This window comes from Homalodisca vitripennis, chromosome 4 (assembly GCF_021130785.1).
Source record: "Homalodisca vitripennis isolate AUS2020 chromosome 4, UT_GWSS_2.1, whole genome shotgun sequence".
Classification (NCBI taxonomy): Eukaryota; Metazoa; Arthropoda; class Insecta; order Hemiptera; family Cicadellidae; genus Homalodisca; species Homalodisca vitripennis.
Genome location: NC_060210.1, coordinates 141,148,854 through 141,172,288, shown reverse-complemented (window position 1 = coordinate 141,172,288; position 23,435 = coordinate 141,148,854). Strand labels below are relative to the sequence as shown.

General features: G+C 31.9%; 1 protein-coding gene across 1 annotated transcript in view; it reads left to right on the top strand.

The window, feature by feature from the left end:
- The window catches only part of LOC124361211 (serine protease snake-like), a 36,666-nt gene that overhangs the window by 9,535 nt on the left and 3,696 nt on the right, over positions 1 to 23,435 (top strand). The window contains exons 2-7 of the mRNA XM_046815252.1: positions 4,229 to 4,418; positions 18,473 to 18,658; positions 19,602 to 19,681; positions 20,438 to 20,590; positions 21,835 to 21,944; positions 22,705 to 22,961. Coding sequence (XP_046671208.1) covers positions 4,229 to 4,418; positions 18,473 to 18,658; positions 19,602 to 19,681; positions 20,438 to 20,590; positions 21,835 to 21,944; positions 22,705 to 22,961 — 976 coding nt within the window. The remainder of the gene's footprint in view (positions 1 to 4,228; positions 4,419 to 18,472; positions 18,659 to 19,601; positions 19,682 to 20,437; positions 20,591 to 21,834; positions 21,945 to 22,704; positions 22,962 to 23,435) is intronic.

Sequence of the window (23,435 nt, the reverse complement as noted above, 5' to 3'; positions counted from 1 at the left end):
CTTCTGCAAGCGGCACAGAGGTTGTGATATATTACCTACTAGGCGTATCCCAGTACCACTATCGCCACTGTTATTCGTGCAGAGTGGGCATTTAATACATTTAAACATTTTTAATAGCATTTGGATTCGCAAAAACTATTATAGTGATTTAATTTAATAAATAAATAATATTTATTCGCCTAAAATTTCTTTTAACTATATCTCTCTTAACGTTGAGCCACACAATTGTGCAAAATGGCTAAGAATGTCTAGATTTAAAATTGCATTATATAACTAGCCAACAAATTCGTTACTTAGTTATTAAAACTTTAATTTAACTGATTCAGATTTGAAATGACATACTTAATATTTGCTGTAAAGTAAGTCACGCAAAAAAAAAAAAATTTTATTATTTAATAGCTTTTACAAACATTGTTAACAGAAATTGTCTTCAACGAAATTGCTCATTCTTTTAAGAATTACAACTTAAAATTTGCTCATATAGTAGGTTAAAATTAATGTTTTTAATCAGGTAGTTGTACATTTTAAGCTTAAAATGCAACTTTATGCTATGACGTCACAAAGAACAGAACATCAACAAAGAACAGACGTCACAGTGAGCGGCTCTGTGTCATTCAATTGAAAATCTGGACTCTAGCTTTTTTGTTGTTATTCTTTTTTGGCAATCTGGCCGCAATACTTGTAAACGTGGCCAGTTCTTATTCCGTTAGAAAGAGTTTTTGTTCTTTTTTATATGTAAAAAAATGCTGGAATAAATCATTATTTCATTTTTCATTATTTCATTTTCTATATAACAAGGGTTTCATAGTTATGTTTATTTTAAATTACGTATCAAATATGCGCGAATCTGGCTTGATCTTGGAATAATTAGTAACTATATTTTATTGGCGAAGAGTCGGAGAGAGAATATAGTTGTATGAACACCAATATCATAACTCAACTTTCTGTTCAAACTACACGAAGCTCCTAAGTTTTCAGTTGTTGGTTCTAAATTATTTCAAGCCAGTGAAGTGCAGTCCTGAGCCGGAGTTAAAAACCCTTTCTTATTGAGATCTTACAATGCAATATCTCTGAGAGCTAGCTATAATAATGTAAGATATAAATAGACATCTTTTACAAGTGTTATATCAATGATTAAAGTCAAATCATTGCATTTATCGGGGGTTTTCTATCATTGTAAACATAGTTAAGGAAGACCGTTATGAGTATGTTAAATGTACAAATGAAGAGTAAAAATAATGTCCCTAATGTATGAAATAGTTTGCACCTGTCCTGGCATCTTTCATATTAAAACACAAGTAAGAAGGGTAATTACATTAAAGTCTTTAAATATACAACAATTTCAGTCTCCGTAGTAAGTTTACGATTTCCACGCATTCAAATAGGGAGAGGCACTACAGTAATTTCGAAGGAGTCCTTGAAGTGACTGCAGTATTTAAACTGTCATAAAACATTTCTATTGACTCGAGTTGAGTACCATCCGTAAAAGTTTTTGAAAGTATCGTGGTAGATAGACTGAATCCTTTTCTATCCAAAATAATCCATCCTTCCCAACATGGTTTTATGAAGGGCAAGTCTACTGTCTCCAACCTCCTGCTCTTTCAAGAATATGTTTTGTCTGCTTTTCGCAAGAACTACCAAGTTGATACAGCCTACATCGATATGGCAAAAGCCTTCGACAAGGTCGACCACACAATTCTTGTGTCTAAGTTGCTGGGTTACGGAGTGGCTGAACCTCTTTTGTCATGGATTTCTAGTTATCTTCAAAAACGTTCTCTGGTCGTGAGGATTGGTTCCGCCACTTCCACTCAGTTCTCACCTTCTTCAGGAGTTCCACAAGGTTCTTTGCTGGGACCTTGCCTCTTCAATGTCTTTGTCAATGACCTACTGGACAAATTAACTGTAAAGGCCTTACAATTTGCTGACGACCTGAAGATTTTCATCACTGTGTCTACACCAGAAGACTCTCAAGAAATTCAAAATAGCCTTTCCGAAATTGAGGATTGGTGTGTCAGGAATAACATGTCTGTAAATCCCAGTAAGTGCTCTTGTATAACTTATCACCGCATCAAATCCCCAGTCATATACGTATACTCCATTTCTGGTACATCCATTCCACGGTCCCAGTGTATAAAAGACCTAGGCGTTATATTTGCCAGCGACATGGGATTTTCTGGACATATAGACCACATCAGTAGCAAAGCAAACAAGATGCTTGGTTTCATAGCAAGATTCTCCAGAGGCATCGACAAACCCTTCTGCTCTTCGCTCTCTGTATTGTTCCCTTGTGAGACAGCTTGTGGAATATGCAAGTCCCGTGTGGTCGCCTTACACTGTTGGCAATAGGACGAGACTGGAGGCTCTACAAAGGCGTTTTCTTCGCTTGATTGGTGTCCGGCTGGGTTTTGCCTATCTTGATGTGCCTGTGGAGGAACTGTCCAGCAATCTGAACTTGTCACCTCTTGCCCTGCGACGTGACGTGGCTGATGTTGTCCTTCTCTGGAAGATAGTGAATGGTCGCATGAACTGTCCAGATCTCCTAGCTGAAATCGACCTCAGAGTTCCGGCAAACACAAGATCTCGAGATCTGCTGGGTCGAAGATACCACTCAACCAACTTCGACTTCAACAGTCCTTTCGCAAGGTTTATTCGCCTGGGAAATCAGGTTGCGTCTGGGTGTGACCTGTTCTTCGATGGACTTCACCAGGTTCGTCGGCAGGCCTTCTCTCTTCTTTCTGTGAAAGACTAGAAATTAAGACCTAGTTAGCTTTAATCTGTGTTAAGTGCATGTTCATTGTATTATATGTTGTATTTATTTAATTTCTACTGTTATTTGTTAAATGTTATATATTATATTTTAATTTATTAGCACAATTTATTTATGTTCGCTCTTATCAATCTTATAATTTCGTTAGCTAGTTGATTGCTTGTTCCTGTTGCACAAAGAGTTTTTATACATATTTTTTCCTTTACGTAATTATTTATTATTCTACTTTTGTTGTTGTCTACCTATACTTTAGTTGTTTTTTAAGTAAAATACAATTTATCTAAATCAATTTTCTGAGTTGTCTCAATACTTGAATAATTATTGTTGTTTGTTAATCTTTATTTTTATTTTTTGTTATGTTTTGGATATTTATAACGTGTTATATCTTTGAATACTTATTATTTATTATCAAATTTTGTATGATACCTATTTTGTTACTTTATGTAGATTTTTCATCTGATTGTATTAATTTTATTTTCCGCTGTATTCTACTATCTATGCTTGTCTTTGTAAATTGGCTGCTGCCGTTGGAAAATAAAAATAAAATAAATAGAAAGGCAAATATCCATATATGGCTGGTTCCTTATAAAAATTCCAAATTGCCTTACAGTTTGGGTAGATGGATGTACATGAATATACACTTATATTTATTTACATTTATATTTATATTTTATTTATATTTATATACATCCCCATCTGTCCAAACTGTAAGTAATTTGGAATTATTATGTGGAACCTGCCATAGTTAGTAAGGCTCTGCTCATACAGGTGTAAAGCGTACGAAATTGCCTACGAAGCCGGTGGTAACTCTTAGTATTTTATAATTAGTATCCATAAAATGGTATCAGTATGTAAATATTTGGATTATCGATGTTGTCTTGCCAACCAACATATCGTGCGGGCAGACAGACAGAAGACAGAAAATGAAATTTCTGAGCCTCAAACGATAAGCTCTATAACACTCTACAAATTAAAGAAATGAATAAATATAAAAAGTTATATACAATGGGAAAGCTTTGATAAATGAGAAGATATGGCCCGGATCGAGCCGTAACACTTAACGCCCACAACGGCACACTGCCGGGTCCGACACATTCCTACTGCCTCCCGCTCTTGGCCGAACGTATCGCTCATACCTGGATTTCATTGCCTAACCTTAACGTTGTGGACAGGTTTCCGCTACCCACCTTTCGAGTAACGGATCGCCTAAAGCTCTCACCAGACATGTTATAATTTCTAACACTCCAACCTTTACGTGGACCTACGCCTACAGTTGATACTACATATAGTTGATGGAAAATACTACGTACTTATACAGTGGATGCATTATCATAAATCTATAAAAAAAGTAGTCCATTGATACTTGCTACAAGATTATTTCCTGCTGCCAGCAATAAGGGAAATAAGCACATTATGTGAAGCATGTGCTTGTGTAAGATGACGTTAGAACCAGTTTTTTAGGTTATAAAGTACTACTCGTATATTGCTCATATCAGTGACCCCCTTGACCTAGCGACATTCTCCGCCGCAGTCACGTCGACCTCCACCAGTGTGAACATGCGGTCTACGGCAGTAGCGGTCTGGATCACACTATGGGCGGTATGTTACGCGTACGCCTGGATATTTCCCACCGATAACTACCCTGACGAGAGTGAGTAATTAATTAGAAAAATGTGTAAATTATTGTAATGAATACATTAATTCTTTGGTTAGTGTTAGAATGTTTCTTACTTTTCATACAATTAAATCACAATGGTTAGCAGTGTACATATATTGAACTCAACAATATAAATATCCACAGCTCTTTATTTTTTTTGCATATTTAATCTAAAAACGTAAAAATGATCCTGTTGTTTAGTATGATAGGCGTCATTGCTAAGTTTTATGTGTAATTATTTATAAAACTTTAATAGTAATATTATATGTAATTAAAAGAAGATTAATATTTGTTCATTTATAATATGTATTATCTGTGTATTTGTAAATTACCATATTGCTTTTACACTCTTGAGCCCTATTAAAATAGTTCTATAACAATGTAAGTACAACTTCAAACACTTAGAAGTTTATTTAAAATAATGAATATAACAGAGGAACTCATGATTTTATTTTAGATATAGATGTAACATATGAAGGTTATAGCTGTTGCTTGATAAGAAATAATGTAACCACATTTTAAAAAGTATAATATTAAAAACTAGAAATAAATCATATCATATTATGTAAATCGAATTAACTGAATTGTTACAAAGAATTGCATGTTTTGATATGTAATATAGATATGCAATATATATTACATATATTGAGTCCCGGCGGAGCAAGTGCTTTTTGTGATTCAATGTTTGTTAAAATTATATATATATATATATATATATATATATATATATATATATATATATATATATAATATCCGAATCATGGTATAAATCCTAATAATATTGCAAATGCGAAAGTGCCTTTTTTGTTTGTTTCGCTTTCACGCATAAACTATTCAACCGATTTACTGAAATTTGACATGAACATTCTTACGGTCTCTGGGATGGATATATGCCTATTCTTAATTCGAAAATACCATTGGGCTACGTCTTTAAAGCAACAAAATAACACCGTGTTCTCTAAATTTGTGTAATCTGAATTTAAAGACCCATAAAGATCCTCTTAAATGTAATCAACAGTTCTGTGTAATTATTGTATTATGACAGCACGCAAATATGTTCATTTCATATAAACACTATTTTAATTATAAAATGCCACTGACACTAAACTACTATCTTCAGTCCTAAGATTTATGTATATTTTCTTCATCGTGACAAGGCAAACTCATCTGCGGCACTGGAAATATCTTAGAACAAAAGAAGATTGCAAAAGACGGAAGTAGACCCTTTTTGACAAAAGTAGTTTTCTTAGATATTATATGTATATATTTTCATGGTTGTAACAGTAAAGTCAAATTTGACACCATCAATTTGTTAGACCGTTAATGTAAACGGCCTGATATATACGCTTTATCGTTTTGACCGAAGTAGGCTTCACAGTACTACGTATTTACATATATTCTATTTATTACGATAACGTGGGAAATTATAATATAGCAATGGAAATACGTATCTTAGACAGGAAGACTAATATGTTTACTTTATTATAATGTATTATAATATTATAATTTATACAGATGTCCCACGAAGAGGTTGAAACGTTTGATTTTATATGCACCGAACATGTTCAAACTCAATATAATTAATAAAATAGGGTGTAAAAATATTCTGTGAAAATTGAAGCTCCTTAACAATTGTAGAAACAAAATATTTTATCTATTATAAATTACGGTTGTTTACAATGTAAAATTTTCTTTGTTCATCTGCTAAATTATATATAATAATACAAAAATTCAATATTATACGCAGTAGTAAGTCACAACCTCGATTGTAATATAATAATAAACCGACATAAAAGTCTATAAAACTAATAATAAAAAACCAATGTATTTTAAAGTAATAAAAAATTGTTATTCTTTAAAGTATAAAGATACACAAAGACAATACTTTTGATGCTGTTTTCACTAATAAAATAAAATAGATTTTAGAAACTTATATACCATCCTATATATTGTAAGAAAACTTTTCTTTATTGCATTTCTTACGATTAAACAAGTTTAATGATCCATATATAACCAGGTTTAGTGTAGCTGAATATAAGTGTAATAAATATTGATTGCCATTGTTAGCAATTAAGTAATGAATATAAATATACCACGTTTTTATGGATAAAACAACTTGTATAATTTATAAAATTATGGAATATAGATACAGGTACATATTGTCAATTACTAGAAAGTTAATTAAATGCGAGCAAGAATTTCAGAATATGTGTTTTATTTTGTTTAAAACATTTTATATTATATTGCGTTCTGCTTTCATTTATTTGTAATTTTGTTTAAATGTCACACACAATTAAAATATTATGTGGTATCGCTTTAAGTAATTATAACGACTTGGATTGTAGATATTAATGAGAAAGCCAAGACGATATAAACTATTTTTTGATTAGTAAGCTCCGAGTGAATATTCAGTACAATTTATTACTAAATTGTTAACTATTAAATATTATCTGGTTTGTCTAAAATAAAAATCACACTTCTAAATAAAAATGATGGATTTATTTTACACTGACAAATTAAGAAGTTCAAAGTTTCAGAATTTTTATCACTATATTTTCCACAAAAAAAATTGACAAACCGTTTATTAAATTTAAAAGTTCCTTTGGCAAGAAATAAAAATATTAATAAAATATATCAAACTAAAAATCAGAGCTCTCTTCTAAAATAAAATAATGAAGTTTTAAAATAAAAATCTAATACCACTTGGAAATAACTAGAATCAAAAAAGTTCACTTCTAAGTTCACTCAAAGTTCAAAAATAAAAATTTAAACTTTTGTTTCTACTAGTTGAACGTTAACTTTCAAGTCTCTGCAATTCAGATTACAACTCTCTCAAACAATTATCAAAGTTCAATTTACTACTAATTTAACAGTTCACAATAAAACAGTTCCAATTAAATATTAATAAATTACTAAATTACCAAATCTCAATTAAAGTTATCAACAAAGTTCAATTTTAATTCACTTTTCTTGCAAGTTTGAACCAAATGAAACTTGTATGATTCTATTATGCTCTATTGTTCATCGAGAATTAATTATGCAGATTGCTTTGTAGTTTCTATGAATTTAATTTTTCCTCAAAATCCCTCGCTGAAAAAAAATTTAGAAACACGGCGCACTGTAATCAACTTAATTCACAAAAATTACCAAAAGAAGGGTGAAAATAATGAGATGGCGCTTATATACTTCCCCTTCCAAGAAATTCTGATGGACATCCGCGGTGTTCTCTCATTGGTCCAGGTATATCAAACTAAGAGAACAATAGCCGTAACAAGACAAGTTCTGATCAATTCAAGGCAGTGAACTGCCTTCCTAACAATTTAAAACTACCAGTACTAACTTGCCAATTTTAATTTTTATCCAACTCGAAGATTGCTCATTCTTTGCTTCATACACTTTATTAAACTATTAAAGACCTTTATTTTATTACTAACAAGTTATTTACATTGGATTACAGCGGGGGGGGGGGGGGGGTTGACCTAAATTTCTTTCTCCCATTCATTCACAATAAACAAATAAAACATGAAATTGGACACACAAGAAGGAATGTTAGTACATCAATAATATAATGTCTTTATACTAATATCAGACAATATAGTGGCTGTAGACACTATTATTAAATACTACATTTCTAAATCTTTCAAGTCCTGAGGCCATGTAATTCTCCTCTTCATGTAATATTTATTTATATGTCATAAAATTCCCCTTTTTCTCTTTTAATACCTGAAAGAAAATACAAAATCTTGACTTGGCCTATGGTTATTCAATTATGACATTTTAACATGGGGTTTCTTTCTTATTTTTTTTTGCTGGAAAAAATTTTCCAATTGTTCATGAATTAATTTTCACTTAAGCGGGTCTCAAATCTTGTAGATGCACCCCTTTCAAAATGTTTAAGTCCTTGGTGTGTTGAATTATATAACTGTTCTCTGAGATAATAATCACAATCCTGTATGGTCCGTCAAATTTCCTATCCAATTTATTTCTGTGTCCAGGTATTTTACAAAACACTTTATCATTAATTTTAAACTTTCGGTGGTTTCTATTATAGGGGCTTAACTTCGAATTTTTAATAAACTGTTTTTTTTAATTTTCCAACTCCTCGGCATATTTTTGACATTTTTCCTTTGACACTAGATTTTGAAAAATTTATTTCAAGTTCCAATTTAAATCCAACTCATTGTTAGGTTATCAGTGTTATCAGTACTACTTTATATACCAAGGAACCACAGTTCATAAATTAATTCGTCCTTACTTAAAAGTCCACCTTGAGAGCCATTTTTGGTTAATTAAATGTAACTTAACTATCATAACTTATCTGTATACAACACAAGTTCTTGCCAAAGTTTTCTCTATAATAGTTTGTGTAAGTGTATTAAAGATTCACTGGATGCTTTACAAGCAGAGTGGCGTAGTCAAGAAAAAAATGTAGAAACACGGCGCACTGTAATCAACTTAATTCACAAAAATTACCAAAAGAAGGGCGAAAATAATGAGATGGTGCTTATATACTTCCCCTTCCAAGCAATTCTGATGGACATCCGCGGTGTTCTCTCATTGGTCCAGGTATATCAAACTAAGAGAACAATAGCCGTAACAAGACAAGTTCTGATCAATTCAAGGCAGTGAACTGCCTTCCTATCAATTTAAAACTACCAGTAGTAACTTGCCAAAGAATTACATATTCGTTTTTACCCTAACTTTTTACAATATATTTTAAAATTAAATCCCAATATTTCGTTCCCAAAACTTTCATTTAATTTAAGTTTTAATGAAAAAATTAAACCAATGTAGGTTTAATAACGCTACAATAATTTTGTTTCCTCAGTATAAATATTATATTTTACGTTTTAGATCTTTATTTTGTTACTACAATATTTTTATAATTTTTAAATTAGCTTATTTTTATTTTTAAAATTAGTGCATTCTGTAGTGTAATTTAATGAAGACTTCCAGGTACTTTCTCCTAACGTCTAATAACACTAATAGGTAGATATATTGTTTGTTAGAGAATGTGTCAAATTTAAGTGCGTTATTCATTCAATCGAACCAATAAACCATAACCTGCTTCAACTCGTTGCTCTGTCGTGTCTCAAAAAAATTACCTTAAAACTAGTACGAGAAAAATTTCCATATTATATTAACTTGAGGTGATGTTTATTTCAAAAACTTCAAACTAGATAAGTCACTAGGAAAACTAATATAAAAATGTGTGCAACTTATATTGTCTCGTTGCTCTAAATCATGTTCCAAAGGCCCCCTAGAGTTTCATCATCTGGAACTCTTACGTAAACAGAAAACATTCTCTCGGAACCTTAGACGTAACGTATGGTTAACAGTTTCCAAACTTCGCACTCTTCCTGATTCATTCAGTTGGATCTGACGTTACCTCAAACATAAATACTATTAAAATAATTTTAAAATAAATTAAAATTGGGGAAGAAATACATTTTTATTATAACCTTGTGACTTCCATCAAGCATACAAAGCAGAAAAAGAATATCATCGCGTAGCCAACACAAAATGAAACGTTTGATTGCACAACATGCGAAAGGCTCATTAGGTTGATGAAAACGGTATTTCTACTATTTTCTTCTTTTGACTATTCCATGAGCTCTTATGTATACAAATTTAAAAAATATTTGCCATTTACATACTTATCAATACAATTTTTTTATGGATGATCAGGGTGCCCTTCTTTCTTTAAAAACTTGGTTTAATAATTTTGTAAAAACAGTGTAGATGTATAAAAAGGGATTTAATAAACCAGAATAGATTTAATATTTTTCTTATTTTAATAATATATAACACTTATAATATGAATATGAAATATAATTTGAGATTTAATATAAACACGTATCTCTGATTTTCATGTTGCCTATGTAATGATTTGGAAAGAACCTTATAACCACTTCTGTTTATTTTCCATCATACATCCGTTTGTTTTGGATTGAACTAAAAATGTTCATAAACTGATTATAAAAAATACAAAATAGAAGTATGAGTTCTATAAATGTAGTGTTTTGTTATCTTTAGGATTGTGCGGCTTTCCAGACTACCCTTAAAGGAGTTGTATGACAGTTATATGGCCTTATAAGTGGTTTTTAGTAAATAATGCCAGTCAATATTTATATTTGTGGATTAGGATATACAAGAAGACTTTTGACCCCGTTGTGCTATACTCTTAAAACAAATCCTTCAAAAAGTTGTATTACTCAAGTGATCTTTTATAAATGTACAACAGTATCAATACAGAATAATAAATAGTACCAGCATGTAAAATATGTATAATGTCAATATAATCTCTTGTTACTGTTACTCTTGTCATCACGGTGCGACTTACCCCCTTCGTGGTGCCAGGTCATCCCGGAAGAACGAACTCCCGATCTTTCAAAGAACTACTGCGGGAATTTCGCGGAAACTCACAGGGAAATAGAGGTTCGATAGGATTTGCCTGCTCTGGAGGATGGCTGGTGGACTAGGTGGAGTAGGTGGAGGTCCCTTACTGTTAAAGGTTCATGTTAACTTAAACTTGAGGGAGGAGGGTTGGTCATTTACCCTGTTTGAATGTAGAGGGTTGGAAAGAGCTAGTCTCACCTTCTTTCTATCGATCTTGACAAGATATATCACTCACCCTGAAAATGCTATCACTCAGGAAGGACGCACAGCGGTCTTTCTAGGATTAAATGCAATAGTGGGTTTCCTGAGCTTATTGTACTAAATGAAAAGGCAACTATTGTATTATCGGAATCAGAATCAGAAGCAGAATCAGAAAAATCTTTATTCGATTGTTACACATGGTGTACATGAATGGCGTCACATGATTAAGAAAGTAAATGGTTAAGTTTACTAGATATGATTTACATTAGTATCTAACTAAATATTTAGTTTTATACTTTGTAATTTTATTGTAATTTAATACAATGTAATTTTAATGATTGTAAAAACTATTGTGAATTGTATAAAATTCAGAAAAGGAGTACAACGGCATTTCAGTCAGATAGCTTTTAAGTTTATTTTTAAATAATTTATTATTTTCTATTAATTTTATATTGCTTGGCAGCAAATTAAAAAATTTAGCTCCTATGTATATTGGTTTTTTACAGAAAAAGTGTAAGTTATGTTGAGTTACTGCCATATTATTTCTATTTCTTGTATTATAATTATGGGTCTCACCACTCTTGCCTAAGCTATGAGTACGGTTCATCACTGACATTATAGTTTCATATATATATATATATATATGCACTGTAAACCGTCATGATACCCAGTTGAGGAAAGTGATCCTTCACACTTTCATTCCATTTAAGTTTTAAAATGACACGAATTGCTTTTTTTTGTATCACTAAAATTGAATTTAAATTTTTTATTGATGTGGATCCATATAATGAGATACCAAATATAATATGTGAATGGATATGTGAAAAATAAATCATTTTTAGAATTTCTTGTGAGCATAATTTTGACATTCTGCGAAGAGCATATAAACCAGAGTTAATTTTTGAAACTATTTCTGAATGTTTATTCCATGTCAGCGAACTGTCTAACATTAAACCCAAAAACTTTACTTCTTCTTCTTTAACTATAGCCACTTCACCTATTTCTATATGAGGATTAATTTTATTTCTGCATTGGTTGGTACAAAATTCCATATAGCTTGTTTTTGTTGGATTTAAAATTAAGTTGTTTTCTTTGAAAAACTGATTTACTTTTGATACGCTGAGAAAAGCAAACTCCTCTATTTCCTCTTTAGATGAAGCAGTAATTCTTAGAGTGGCATCATCAGCGTATAAGCATAATTTATCTAGCTCTGGAATTCCTTTTAGGTAGCAGAGGAATAGAAGTGGCCCCAAAATGGATCCTTGAGGAACACCATAAGAAGTTTGTTTTAAAATAGAATTATATTTACTAGTTAAATTGTTCTTGTTATTCAGATTATGTATTTCCACAAACTGCTGTCTGTTTTGTATATATGATTTTAGCCAGTTGTACTCCTTCCCATGGATACCAAACTGTGATAACTTAGTTAGTTAACTTAGCATGACTAACACTGTCAAATGCTTTATGGAGATCCATAAATACTCCTATTACCTTTTCCCCTCTATCCACAGAATCAATCACTGACTCAATGAAATCAGTGGCAGCTGTAACTACAGATTTACTTTTTATAAACCCATGTTGTATGCTATCAAGTAATTTGTTTCTTTCTAAATAGTCAACCAGCTGGTTAGACATTGCACGTTCATATATTTTGGATATAACTGGGAGCAATGCAAGTGGCCGATAATTTGCTGCATCAAACTGATCACCTTTTTTAAATAGAGGTTTTATTTTTGTAATTTTTAGTTTTTCAGGGAATTGCCCAGAGAGGAAAGATGAATTAACTATATGAAGCAGTGGGTCAGTTAGAAATTCCATTGCATATTTTAATATTGGCACTGGTATGTCATCATATCCAGTGCTATAACTACTTTTTAGATTTCTGATGATTCTAATAATATCATCTCTATCAATTAGTTTGCATTGAAAATTAATATCTGAAAAATTATTAAAAGCATTAAAACTAAGATTTTTTTGAGATGTGTTAAATTTTGCTTTATCCTCAATTGAAGTTACATAGTAATTATTAAAAATGTCACTAACTTTACCAGGATCTGATACTATTTTATTATTGTGCCTGATGTATATATTTTTTGTATTTGGTTTAGTAATAGCTGTTTCATAGTTAATGATTTTCCAAGTGTCTCTTTGACAATTTTTAGATCTTTTAATTTTGTTAGCATAGTAATTTTGTTTTTCTTGAATAATTTTATTTTTAAAAGTATTATATTTAAGTTTTACGTTGTCAATGTCTCTTTGCGATTTTGTTCTTCGAGCAGCATTACTTTCAGTAATTAGTTTCTTTTTTTCTAGTTTTAGATCTTCGGTAACCCAAGGTTTTTTACCTAAGTAATTTCTGACCTTTACAATTGGAAAATAAGTATTAAAGTAATATAAAAAGATTTGGATAAAGGTGTCATATTTTAAATGATCTGGAGCTTTATAAAGCTGTGTCCATGTTTCTAAACTTAATGCTAGATTAAAATCTCTCATATTTTCATCAGAAAATACCCTGGAATACTTGAATGAATAATTTTGTTGTTGTACTGAGTTAGATACATAATTGAATATTGTAACTAACTGGCCATCATGATCTGACAACATTGCATTCACACACTCAACTTGAATCTGTGATTGTTTGAGATTGGTTATAATATTGTCTATTGCTGACTGAGTAGTGCCGGTTGATCTAGTGGGGAAGTCTATTAAGTATTTCATATTGTATTGTTTTAATAGGTGTTTTAGATTTTTCACATAAGAATTATTTGTCAAGGTGTTGATGTTAATATCTCCACATATCACTATATACTTGTACCTATTGGTTAGAATGCTAAAAACCGAATTCAGATTTTCGAGGAATATATTCACATTTACATTGATTGGAGACCTGTAGATACCGCTTAATAATATTTTTAAATTACCCCAATAAACCTCAACCAAACATAGCTCAAAAATTTGATCACATAATAAATTTTTTATTGCAGGAAACATTATTTCTTTAATTTTAATGGTGTTTTTTGCCAAAATAATTACACCTCCACCATTCATACTGCACCTAGCATAGTAGGAGTGAGTGCTATAATTTAGAATATTAAGCCTGGTAATTTCATCTTTTTTCATTTTATGTTCTGTAACGATTAGTATGTCTGGTTTTATATAATCTAGAGTAACTTCCAACGGGTCAATTTTTGCGGATAAAAAATTTATGTTTTGGTGGAATAATTTTAAGGTAATAGGAGTATTCTTAACACTGATCTCAGTACCAGTAACATTGTTTAACTTATTACAACATGTAGCATTGTGCAAAATGCTCTCTGGAAACGATTCTTGGGTTGTTGTTAAGTCTATACATGATTCCTTTGCGGAGGGGTTTGGAATAAAAAATTAGGCACAACTTCACTCTGGCTCTGATTAACCACCTCACTCACATTGACACTCTCACTGAAACTTGATTTCACACTCTGGTTGTAGCTGGTAGGCATTTCCTTCGAGGGAAAATAAGGGTGGAAACTCCATCATGGATGAGAAGTTGGCTGGCTGGTCAACAATGCCGGCAGGTATCTTACTCTGTAAGTTGTGAGGAATGAAATTGTTCAGAGTCTTCACAAAGTCAAGGTATGGAAGTCCGTTTCTTAGTTCTTGTTTAGAATGTTCATTATATGTGATTATTCGAATAGAAGCTCCAGTAAGTTGTTGAAATTTTATTATGTTTGCAGCAAAAACACTTGGCGAAATTTTGTCTCTAGTACAACCCATAGGTGGGCATATAAGGTATTTCAATCCTCTTCTGATGAAGTCTTCTGTCAGATGTTGAAATGCTAAACTATAGTCTTCTATAGTAGGTTTATTGTAATACTTAGGTTTAGTGATCAGTCCATATATTGTAGCACCATTTTGTAACTTTTGACGCGATAAGTGATGGGAAAGGCAGCACAAAGGCTTTCCAAACTGTTCCTTAAAAATCGTTGCCACACCTGCACTCATATTCTTCTTACTGTCAAGATCCGCTGAAATGCAGTGAGCAAAAGCAACCTGCTCATTATACAAGAACTGTGGTATCACATTTTTAAAATTGTCTTCAATAATTTGTATATTTCCCTCTGAAGAGTTAGCTGTCTGAGATTGAACTGAAGTGTAGTTGGGAAGGTGATCAGCAGGTTTTGAAATAGGTTGAGTAGTTGTATCAGCGGATTCCAAGTGACAAGTGCTTTCATTAATATTCTCGAGTGCATCAATAATCATATAGGACAGCGTTTTCTTCCCTCGATAATTTGAATGCAGTCCATGCGTTGTAAAATGACATCGTCTCAATACGTCCAAATAAATAAGGTGTACATTCTTCATTCGTATTGTTATTTCTCTTATATAATTGTTTACCAAGGCTATGTCATCATGTATAGGGTTATTCTTGTGTGCATCGTAGCGCTGAGGGATCGTTGTGATGCACACGGCTCTCATCTTACTAAGAATGCGTAGTTCATTTTCTAGTTTGTTGTAGTAGATTTCTGCAACATGTCATTAGTTCCTGCTATTATTATAAGTGGTTTACAATGAGATTTTGCAGCATTATTCAGAACAGTTTTGATAGTGGCTCCTGGAGTAACTAATCCATCCAAGTTTATTTTTCCTTTACTAAAATTATTAATTATTTCGATTATACCTCTTCCTTGACTATCTGAGTAGAATTCTGCATTTATTCTGTTCTTGAGTTTATTCACTTTAGTATAAATATTCCTATTTCTTGATGTATTGTTATTTAATTTGTTATCTTTTCCATTATTAATCTTGCTTGGAGTTTTATTTTCATTCTTAAAATATTTTGGAACGTTATTACTTTGACCCAGAATATATTTGTTTGACATGCCAACCTCTCTCTGAATAGTGTATTTATCATTGATATGTTTACTTCTAGGCGTGGTTTTACTATGTTTAACTTGAGTCCACTCGTTGTTATTTAGAACACTACCTTCAGTCTGTTGATTCAGTTTCTCCTGTGTTGAATGTGGTAATGCTTTGTGTGAACTGGGATTGGCAGTAGGAGGAACTGATGGTTTCACATGTTCATATACTTTAAAAATAATTGACCAAAGTGTCCTGTTTTCAATTATGACATTGCTTTTTTATTATATAAGCCATTATAGAGCGTTTTTGTATAAGATCAGCCTCGCTTAACATGTTTTCTTTGATTTTGTTAAGACTTGGGGTTCCATCGTTAATAATATTGTATACAATCCAGTCTATCACATAGCAGGTAAAAATACCACAATCATAACAGTTTGTTTGTTGGGGTCCATTGATCATCTTGATCACAGGTTTATGGTTACCGCTCAGATGTGCACATAGCTTATTTGCAATAAGTTCAGCAGAGGGATAATTTTTCCCCTTAAAAGAGTCATAGTAAAAGAAATTACTGTCCTCTCTACTGAAGAGTAGGAAGCTCCAGTGTGAACCTCCCCCTTCATATAGAGTTATTGCATCGTTTACTGGGATGAACAGATACTTGTATGTTGTTAAATGTAATGGGTTTATTAAATGGTCAAAATCATCCACACATTTTAAGCCATGACTTATAACAGGATTCAGTATTAGTCCTGACTTGGATTCTAAAAATGTATTATTAATGATATCAAAATATTGATAAAGAGTTGAGTCTGATACCCAGTTTTTACCAAGTAGTTAATTTGTTGTCATAATGGAGTTGTAACTCTCATCTGTTTGTGCCGATGTGGAGGAATACTGAGGAGGCGAGATATGAGTTTTATAATTCAGGCCATCATCAGTCTCAGTTTGTGCTGATTCTGAGGTATTTGTACTAACAGTGGTTTTGTCGAAGGTGTCCTCTAAGGTCACATTACACTTTCTTGTAGAAAAGTTAAAGATGTCAATTTTGTAAGGTAGTTTATTATCTTCAATATATGTAGCCAGCTCTTTCTTTGATCTAAATATTTTGCCCCTTGGGGATTTTATGTACACATCTATTTTGCTTTAATTTACACCTTTCTTCCTGACTATCTCTTCTCTTATCCAGCCTTAAGGTATTTTACTGTCATTTTTTTCAGTGTCCATTTTTAGTGATAAGTAACTTTCTAGTAATTCTCAATATATCAGGTAGTTTTTATTTATTTTTTTCAATTTGTTTTGGTCATAATCATAGGCATATTAATGTAGAGTTGTTTATACATAAATATTTCTTAAGCGTTCTTTTTTACTTAAACAAACACTATTTTCTTGTTAGTTTGCAAAAAGCTAAATACATAATAATTTAGAATGTCCAGTCATTTTTAATCACATAAAGAAAGAGAGAGAAAAGAAAAAAAAGTTTTATATTAAACAATAAACAACCAATTTCACACAACAATCGCTCGTTTTATTTAATTTATGAATAGTCAAGAAAGCAAAAAGTTATGCCCTGTGTTGGATTTGATCCTGAACACTTGAGATTGGAAGTACACAGCTATACCACTGAGCTATCTTTCGTACTGATAAGAGGAGCTAAAGGTCAGTTGAGCTGCACTTCATATCAGTCACTGCTTTTGTCTTGCAGTATTACTTGTTCTCACTGGTGTTATTTTGCTCTAATTGACAAGAATGATTATGTCAAAATCAACTTTGAAAATGTTCTTGCTATAGAGTTCTTATAAAAGTGGTAAAAACCAGTATTTGTTTAAAATATTTTATTCGAAATTATGAGTGATAGGTTAGTTTTTGGTTAAAATTTGAAACAAGAGATAAACCAAAATTGTTTGTTTTAAAAAACAAAAAATTGATTATTCAAAACTTTAACAGTGACTCAATCTTGAATTTGGTAAGAGGTCTTGATTGTATTTTACACTTTAAAAAAGTTTTAACAATTTAAACATCTAGGTACCAACATTACCTGTTGTTCCACCAATCACTCACTCACTCAGCTCAAACTACATCTCAAAAAAACATCATTTAGTCCTGACCTCAGGACTAAATTCATTGGCCTGTAAGTGTTAACTGTTAGTCTGATAAAAGTATTTCATCGATTGGTGCACTTAAATATTTCACACACATTATCCTAGACATGCTTGTGTATAACTTATGTTCTTTTGACTTACCTGCTTGAGACCTCCATGCCTAGTGCAGTAAAAGGATAAAGGACACTGTGTGGGAAACATTTACAATAAATAGTACTGACTTCTCACACCTATAGTATCTCGGTATCCACTATAGTGTGGCCGCTAATGAACTTTTTGACTCCTCGGGTCTGGAGTAAAATTACATTAGGTTTGAAATATATTTGGAGAGATCTGCTTTTGTAAGTCAGGGTAATTGTTAACATCCCTGTTGATGTTATAGCGGATGGAGTTTTAACTACAGTATACTAGTTATTTTTGTCAAGTGTCAAGATCTGTTAACACTAAGGTGTTACTGAAGGCCAAATATAAATGGTTAATATGTTACTACATCCCTTTTTGTTCCAGATGACGTGTGCCAGGATGATGGGGACAAGGCGTGGCGCTGCCGCAAAGCACGCGAGTGTGACGCCCTCCCGGAGCTCATCAGAAATGGAAAGGTGGTCACGTGTTCGCTGGCCAACCGCTACAACCCACTGGTGTGCTGCCCTCCTCCAACCTCCAATCACGTCAACCAGACTATCAGTCAACAGAGTCAGTAATACTTAATATCTTGTTTAAACCTTATATTAATACGTTATCCGTTTAATATGATCCTCCATTTTCATTGCAGTTTCATCAATGTCTTCAGGATACAGTTTTCAATAATATTAACTAAATGTATTTAACATTTACCAATTATTCAATACTGCTTATTATATTTAGCAATGAAGTTACACAATTCAATATTTATATTTTTAAAATTCTTAATATTTTTATTAAATCGTAATTTACTTTCCATATTTAACTTTCAAAATGGAGCCACAGTTAGAATGCAATTCTTTTAACATTATAATTGTGAATGTAATTGACTGACTTTTAATGCTACAGTAATCTATGAGTCGGTGACACTTAACTTTTTATTTTCCGCATTTAATATTGTTGGAACCTACTGTTTATTTACATATAGTGTCCAATTGTCATAGAAAAAAAGCCTTATGCTAGTATGTTATATAATAATAAAATAAACATTTGTCCATATATAAAAACTCGGACTCGTTTAACAACATTTTATATAACGATAATTGCACTGTTAACCTTGAAATAAAGGTTAAAGGTTATATACATACAAAACAATGTTTTGCAACTTTTACTTAGGTTAAACACAAAGAACTCAAATCAATGAATATAAACTAACAATTAAAATACAAAGTATGTAACTCAAACCAATGTACTATTACATAGAGTGTTTGTATACACTTCAGAACTTAATGTTGTTTTATATTTGATTATTTATTTAATATAATATCAGTATATTAAATTTACTATCTTTATTTATGCTGCATTTTAGTATAATTATAATAAAAGTTAATTTGAATTAATATATTTTACGTGGTAGATGTGTTAAACTAAAATGACTGCTATTACATGTTTTATCCACATTCCTTATTACACTTATGTATGCGTTATTGCACTTACGTATGCTTTATGTTAATAGAGTGTCAAGAGTATAAGGAGGCTCTGTGTCACCAGACGTCCGAGCCCAACCAGCGACTCGCCGGCGGGCTTCCTGATACGGTAAACTGTCGAAAATATTTGTTTAGTCGTTTATATTATTAAAAACTAATAATTGTTTCAACCAAACACATTAAAGTCTAGTCGGGCTCTTCTATGTTACGTGGGACTAATAAAGAGCGTAATTTATATGATTTGCTTCATAAGTAACGAATTCAATTACTTAGAGACAGTATTATTAATTTATTGCTAAAATAAAAACTTTTTAGTTCACACTGAGTCGAAACATAGCGTACACAATTGATTAGTTTTTACACAACGTCTTTTGACTAACGATTGCTCTTTAAGCGAGCTCGAAATATATCAAGAATGTAATTGTGTAAGGAATATTTTGTTGCGAGTGAACCGGAAAGCATATCATATGTTAGGTATGAAACCGACCAATAAGAGCCAAGACAATTATTTTTACCCCAAATTAAACAAGGCCTTTTACTTGTACAAGGAATTGGATGATTAAATTAACAATGATAATAAATTAGTAATGATAAATTAATATAATTAGATAGGATAATTAGCACTTATGTAAACGAGGATATAAGGAAGCAAGAGAATTTATAGTTAATTCAATGCGTATAATAAATTATGAACACCTATTTGTACTAATGTATGTTGAATGAATGTTCTAAATACCATTAGTTAGAGATTAATAATTAAATAGCACAGAAATATAACTTTTCTTAGTTAACTTACTGAAAGTGTATGGACAATAAATTGAAATATGCTACTTTTAAAATGCATTTCGTATGTTCATATTTTCAGCTGCTAGAAAGTACGTCACCTGTCACTAACGACACAGAAGATTGGTTAACCGAAGCGGGGGAGGAGGTACTAGACCAGGGTACCACTGCGATTACACCCAATGTGTCAGTGTACGGCGGGGAGGCGGCCTCGGCGGGAGAACATCCCCACATGGTTAGTCGTTATTGTTATCTCAAAAGTACACACATAGTACACCAAGAATACCGGGTGTCCCACGAAGAGGTTTTAAAAACGTTTGATTTTATATTACTTGTCCATTTATGCACTGAATATTTTCAAACTCTACAAAATTAATTAAATAGGCTTTAAAAATATGCTTTTTAAATTTCAGCTCTCTAGCAATTGTTGAAACAAAATGGTGGAATTTCAAAAATATACTTTAAAAATAGTAAAAAAACAGTATTTTTGGTTTTTCAAATTATTTATTGTCATATTCTAGAGAAATAAAGCATTTAAATTAGACAATTAGATCATAGTTATTAAAAAACGTAAAAATGCAGTCCAAAATTATTGGAACTGTAATCCATTTACAGAATATTTCACAGAATATTTTTAAAACGTATTTAATGAATTGTGTAGAGTTTGAAAATGTTCGGTGCATAAATGGGCAAGTAATATAAAATCAAACGTTTAAACCTCTTCGTGGGATACTTGGTATACTGTACATACTGTACATACTGAATATACAGATAATACAAATAATATATTTTCAGCTTACACTCCAGAAATAGTGGGAATTGATTAAAATCCATCCCTAGTGATACGACACTTGTATGAGGCGCATGTATTAACGCTAACGTACTACTGATCAGTTACTATTAATATATTGTCAATATTATTTAAATAAAGCGATAACGCTGAATACAATTCAAAAGCACACTGGGTACTCTGAATTGGTTTTTCTAACATTTTGTAACGATATTTTTTATTGGCTGCAGTAAAAAATACTGGGCAGGGATTACATCTAAACACTTTTAATAAAGATTCTACGTAACTAATAAATTATTTTTAGCCAAAGTAAACAAGCGACTACAGGAAAGCACTGTACAATCAAATTAAAGTGTAATAAATAATGCTTCATACACATGTTACATTGACCAGACGTCATAATATCATGGAGGTGTAGTGGCTCTCTTATCAGTAAGAAATTCGTACTGAGTGCAGCTCACTGTTCTGAGCCAGAAGGGCTGTAAGTTACTTCTGTACATATTTTGTGATATGAGTTGATATCATTGCAGGCATTGGTTGGATTTGGACCATAAACCAGAATATCATGGAAGTGTGGTGGCTCTCTTATCAGTAAGAAATTCGTACTGAGTGCAGCTCACTGTTCTGAGCCAGAAGGGCTGTAAGTTACTTCTGTACATATTTTGTGATATGAGTTGATATCATTGCAGGCATTGGTTGGATTTGGACCAGAAATAAGAATATTATGGAGGTGTGGTGGCTCTCTTATCAGTAAGAGATTCGTAATGAGTGCAGCTCACTGTTCTGAGCCAGAAGAACTGTAAGTTATTTATGTACACATTCTTTTATCTTTAATATTTTAGTAATGACCTTGAATTGTTAGTTTTTTATTTTGATAGGACAGGTGGCATCTTTAACAATGAATTGAGATCATAATAGTAAAACACACATATTAACCATAATATTAGATGATTGATATATAAGTAATGAACAATTGTTAATTACTGCAGAACAACTTTAAATAATGCTAATCATAATTAAAATCTGTTGTAAACGGTTTAAAAACAGCTTTACACTACTGATTATATTGTTTAAGAGCAATTGACAACTGCCATTCGTAGCCTAGATCAGTAGCGCTGCATATGTGTTCTCTCCGACCGGCTGTTTGACATGTGACGGCTGCCATATCTTTAGTTGTAAGGCACAAAAAGTAATGTATGATTTCTAGGATTTTATATGAAGTAAACTTGATATCTGAGAACAAAACCGTCTCTTGGTATCCACCAACTATCTTGTGAACATTTGTTATTGTGAACCATCACTTAGGTACAACTTGATAGGTTTATTTAATAATCCTTTATAGCAAATACATATTTCAATAAACGATCGTTGCCTTGTTTTCATAATTTCCAACTGTACTATTTACAATAGGTTAATTTGTTATACATTATAAATAAGTGACCCTTTACATGCAGTTTATCTAAAAATAGCTAGTTATCCTATATATGATCTATAAATAGTTGACTTTGCATTAATCTACATTATATATTGTAACTTACAAAAGTTGACTTATGTTGCAGAGGGAAGGCTCGGTGGGTATTGCTGGGAGCGATAGACATCAGAGACAAGGACGACCCTATGCGGCAACAGTTCCAGATAGTAGAACATTACGTGCCCAAAGATTACCACAATTCTCTGATGTACAACGACATCGTACTGTTCCGACTGGACAGGGACGTTCAGTTCACGAGGTTCGTGGCGCCTGCGTGTCTCTATCAGGGACTGGCTGAGCCCAAGGGAAGGGCAGTGGTCACCGGGTGGGGCCGCAATGAGTCGGGTTGGTACCTTATCAGTTATTGGATCCTTGAAAATATTCTAGAGATTCAAGAATCATCTAAATTTAGTTGCCAAAAAAGAAACATGAAGAACGTATGTGTGGATTTTTATATGATAATTATAGAAAATATTTGTTATCGATTACAAAAAAACAATAGGAGAGTTAAAATAATGGCAGTCGAGTTATGATTGAAATAATAATTTAAAGCTTAAAACTTAAGATTTTTTTCTACAAGAAAAAAAAAACACTGATTTAATTTTAATATAACTTTTCCTTAGTTCATGTCAGTTGAAAAGTTGTCATCCCTTTTTTTCTGTTACTAATGTACTTATAAACCTCTGGTAACCTTCACATTTATTTATTAGAGCCTTGTGACAAAGTCGTTTAAATTTTCTACTTAAATTTTCCAAAATTATTTGTGGCAGTATTTGAAAAGGCAGTAATACATGTGTAATAACACACGTATTTGAATTT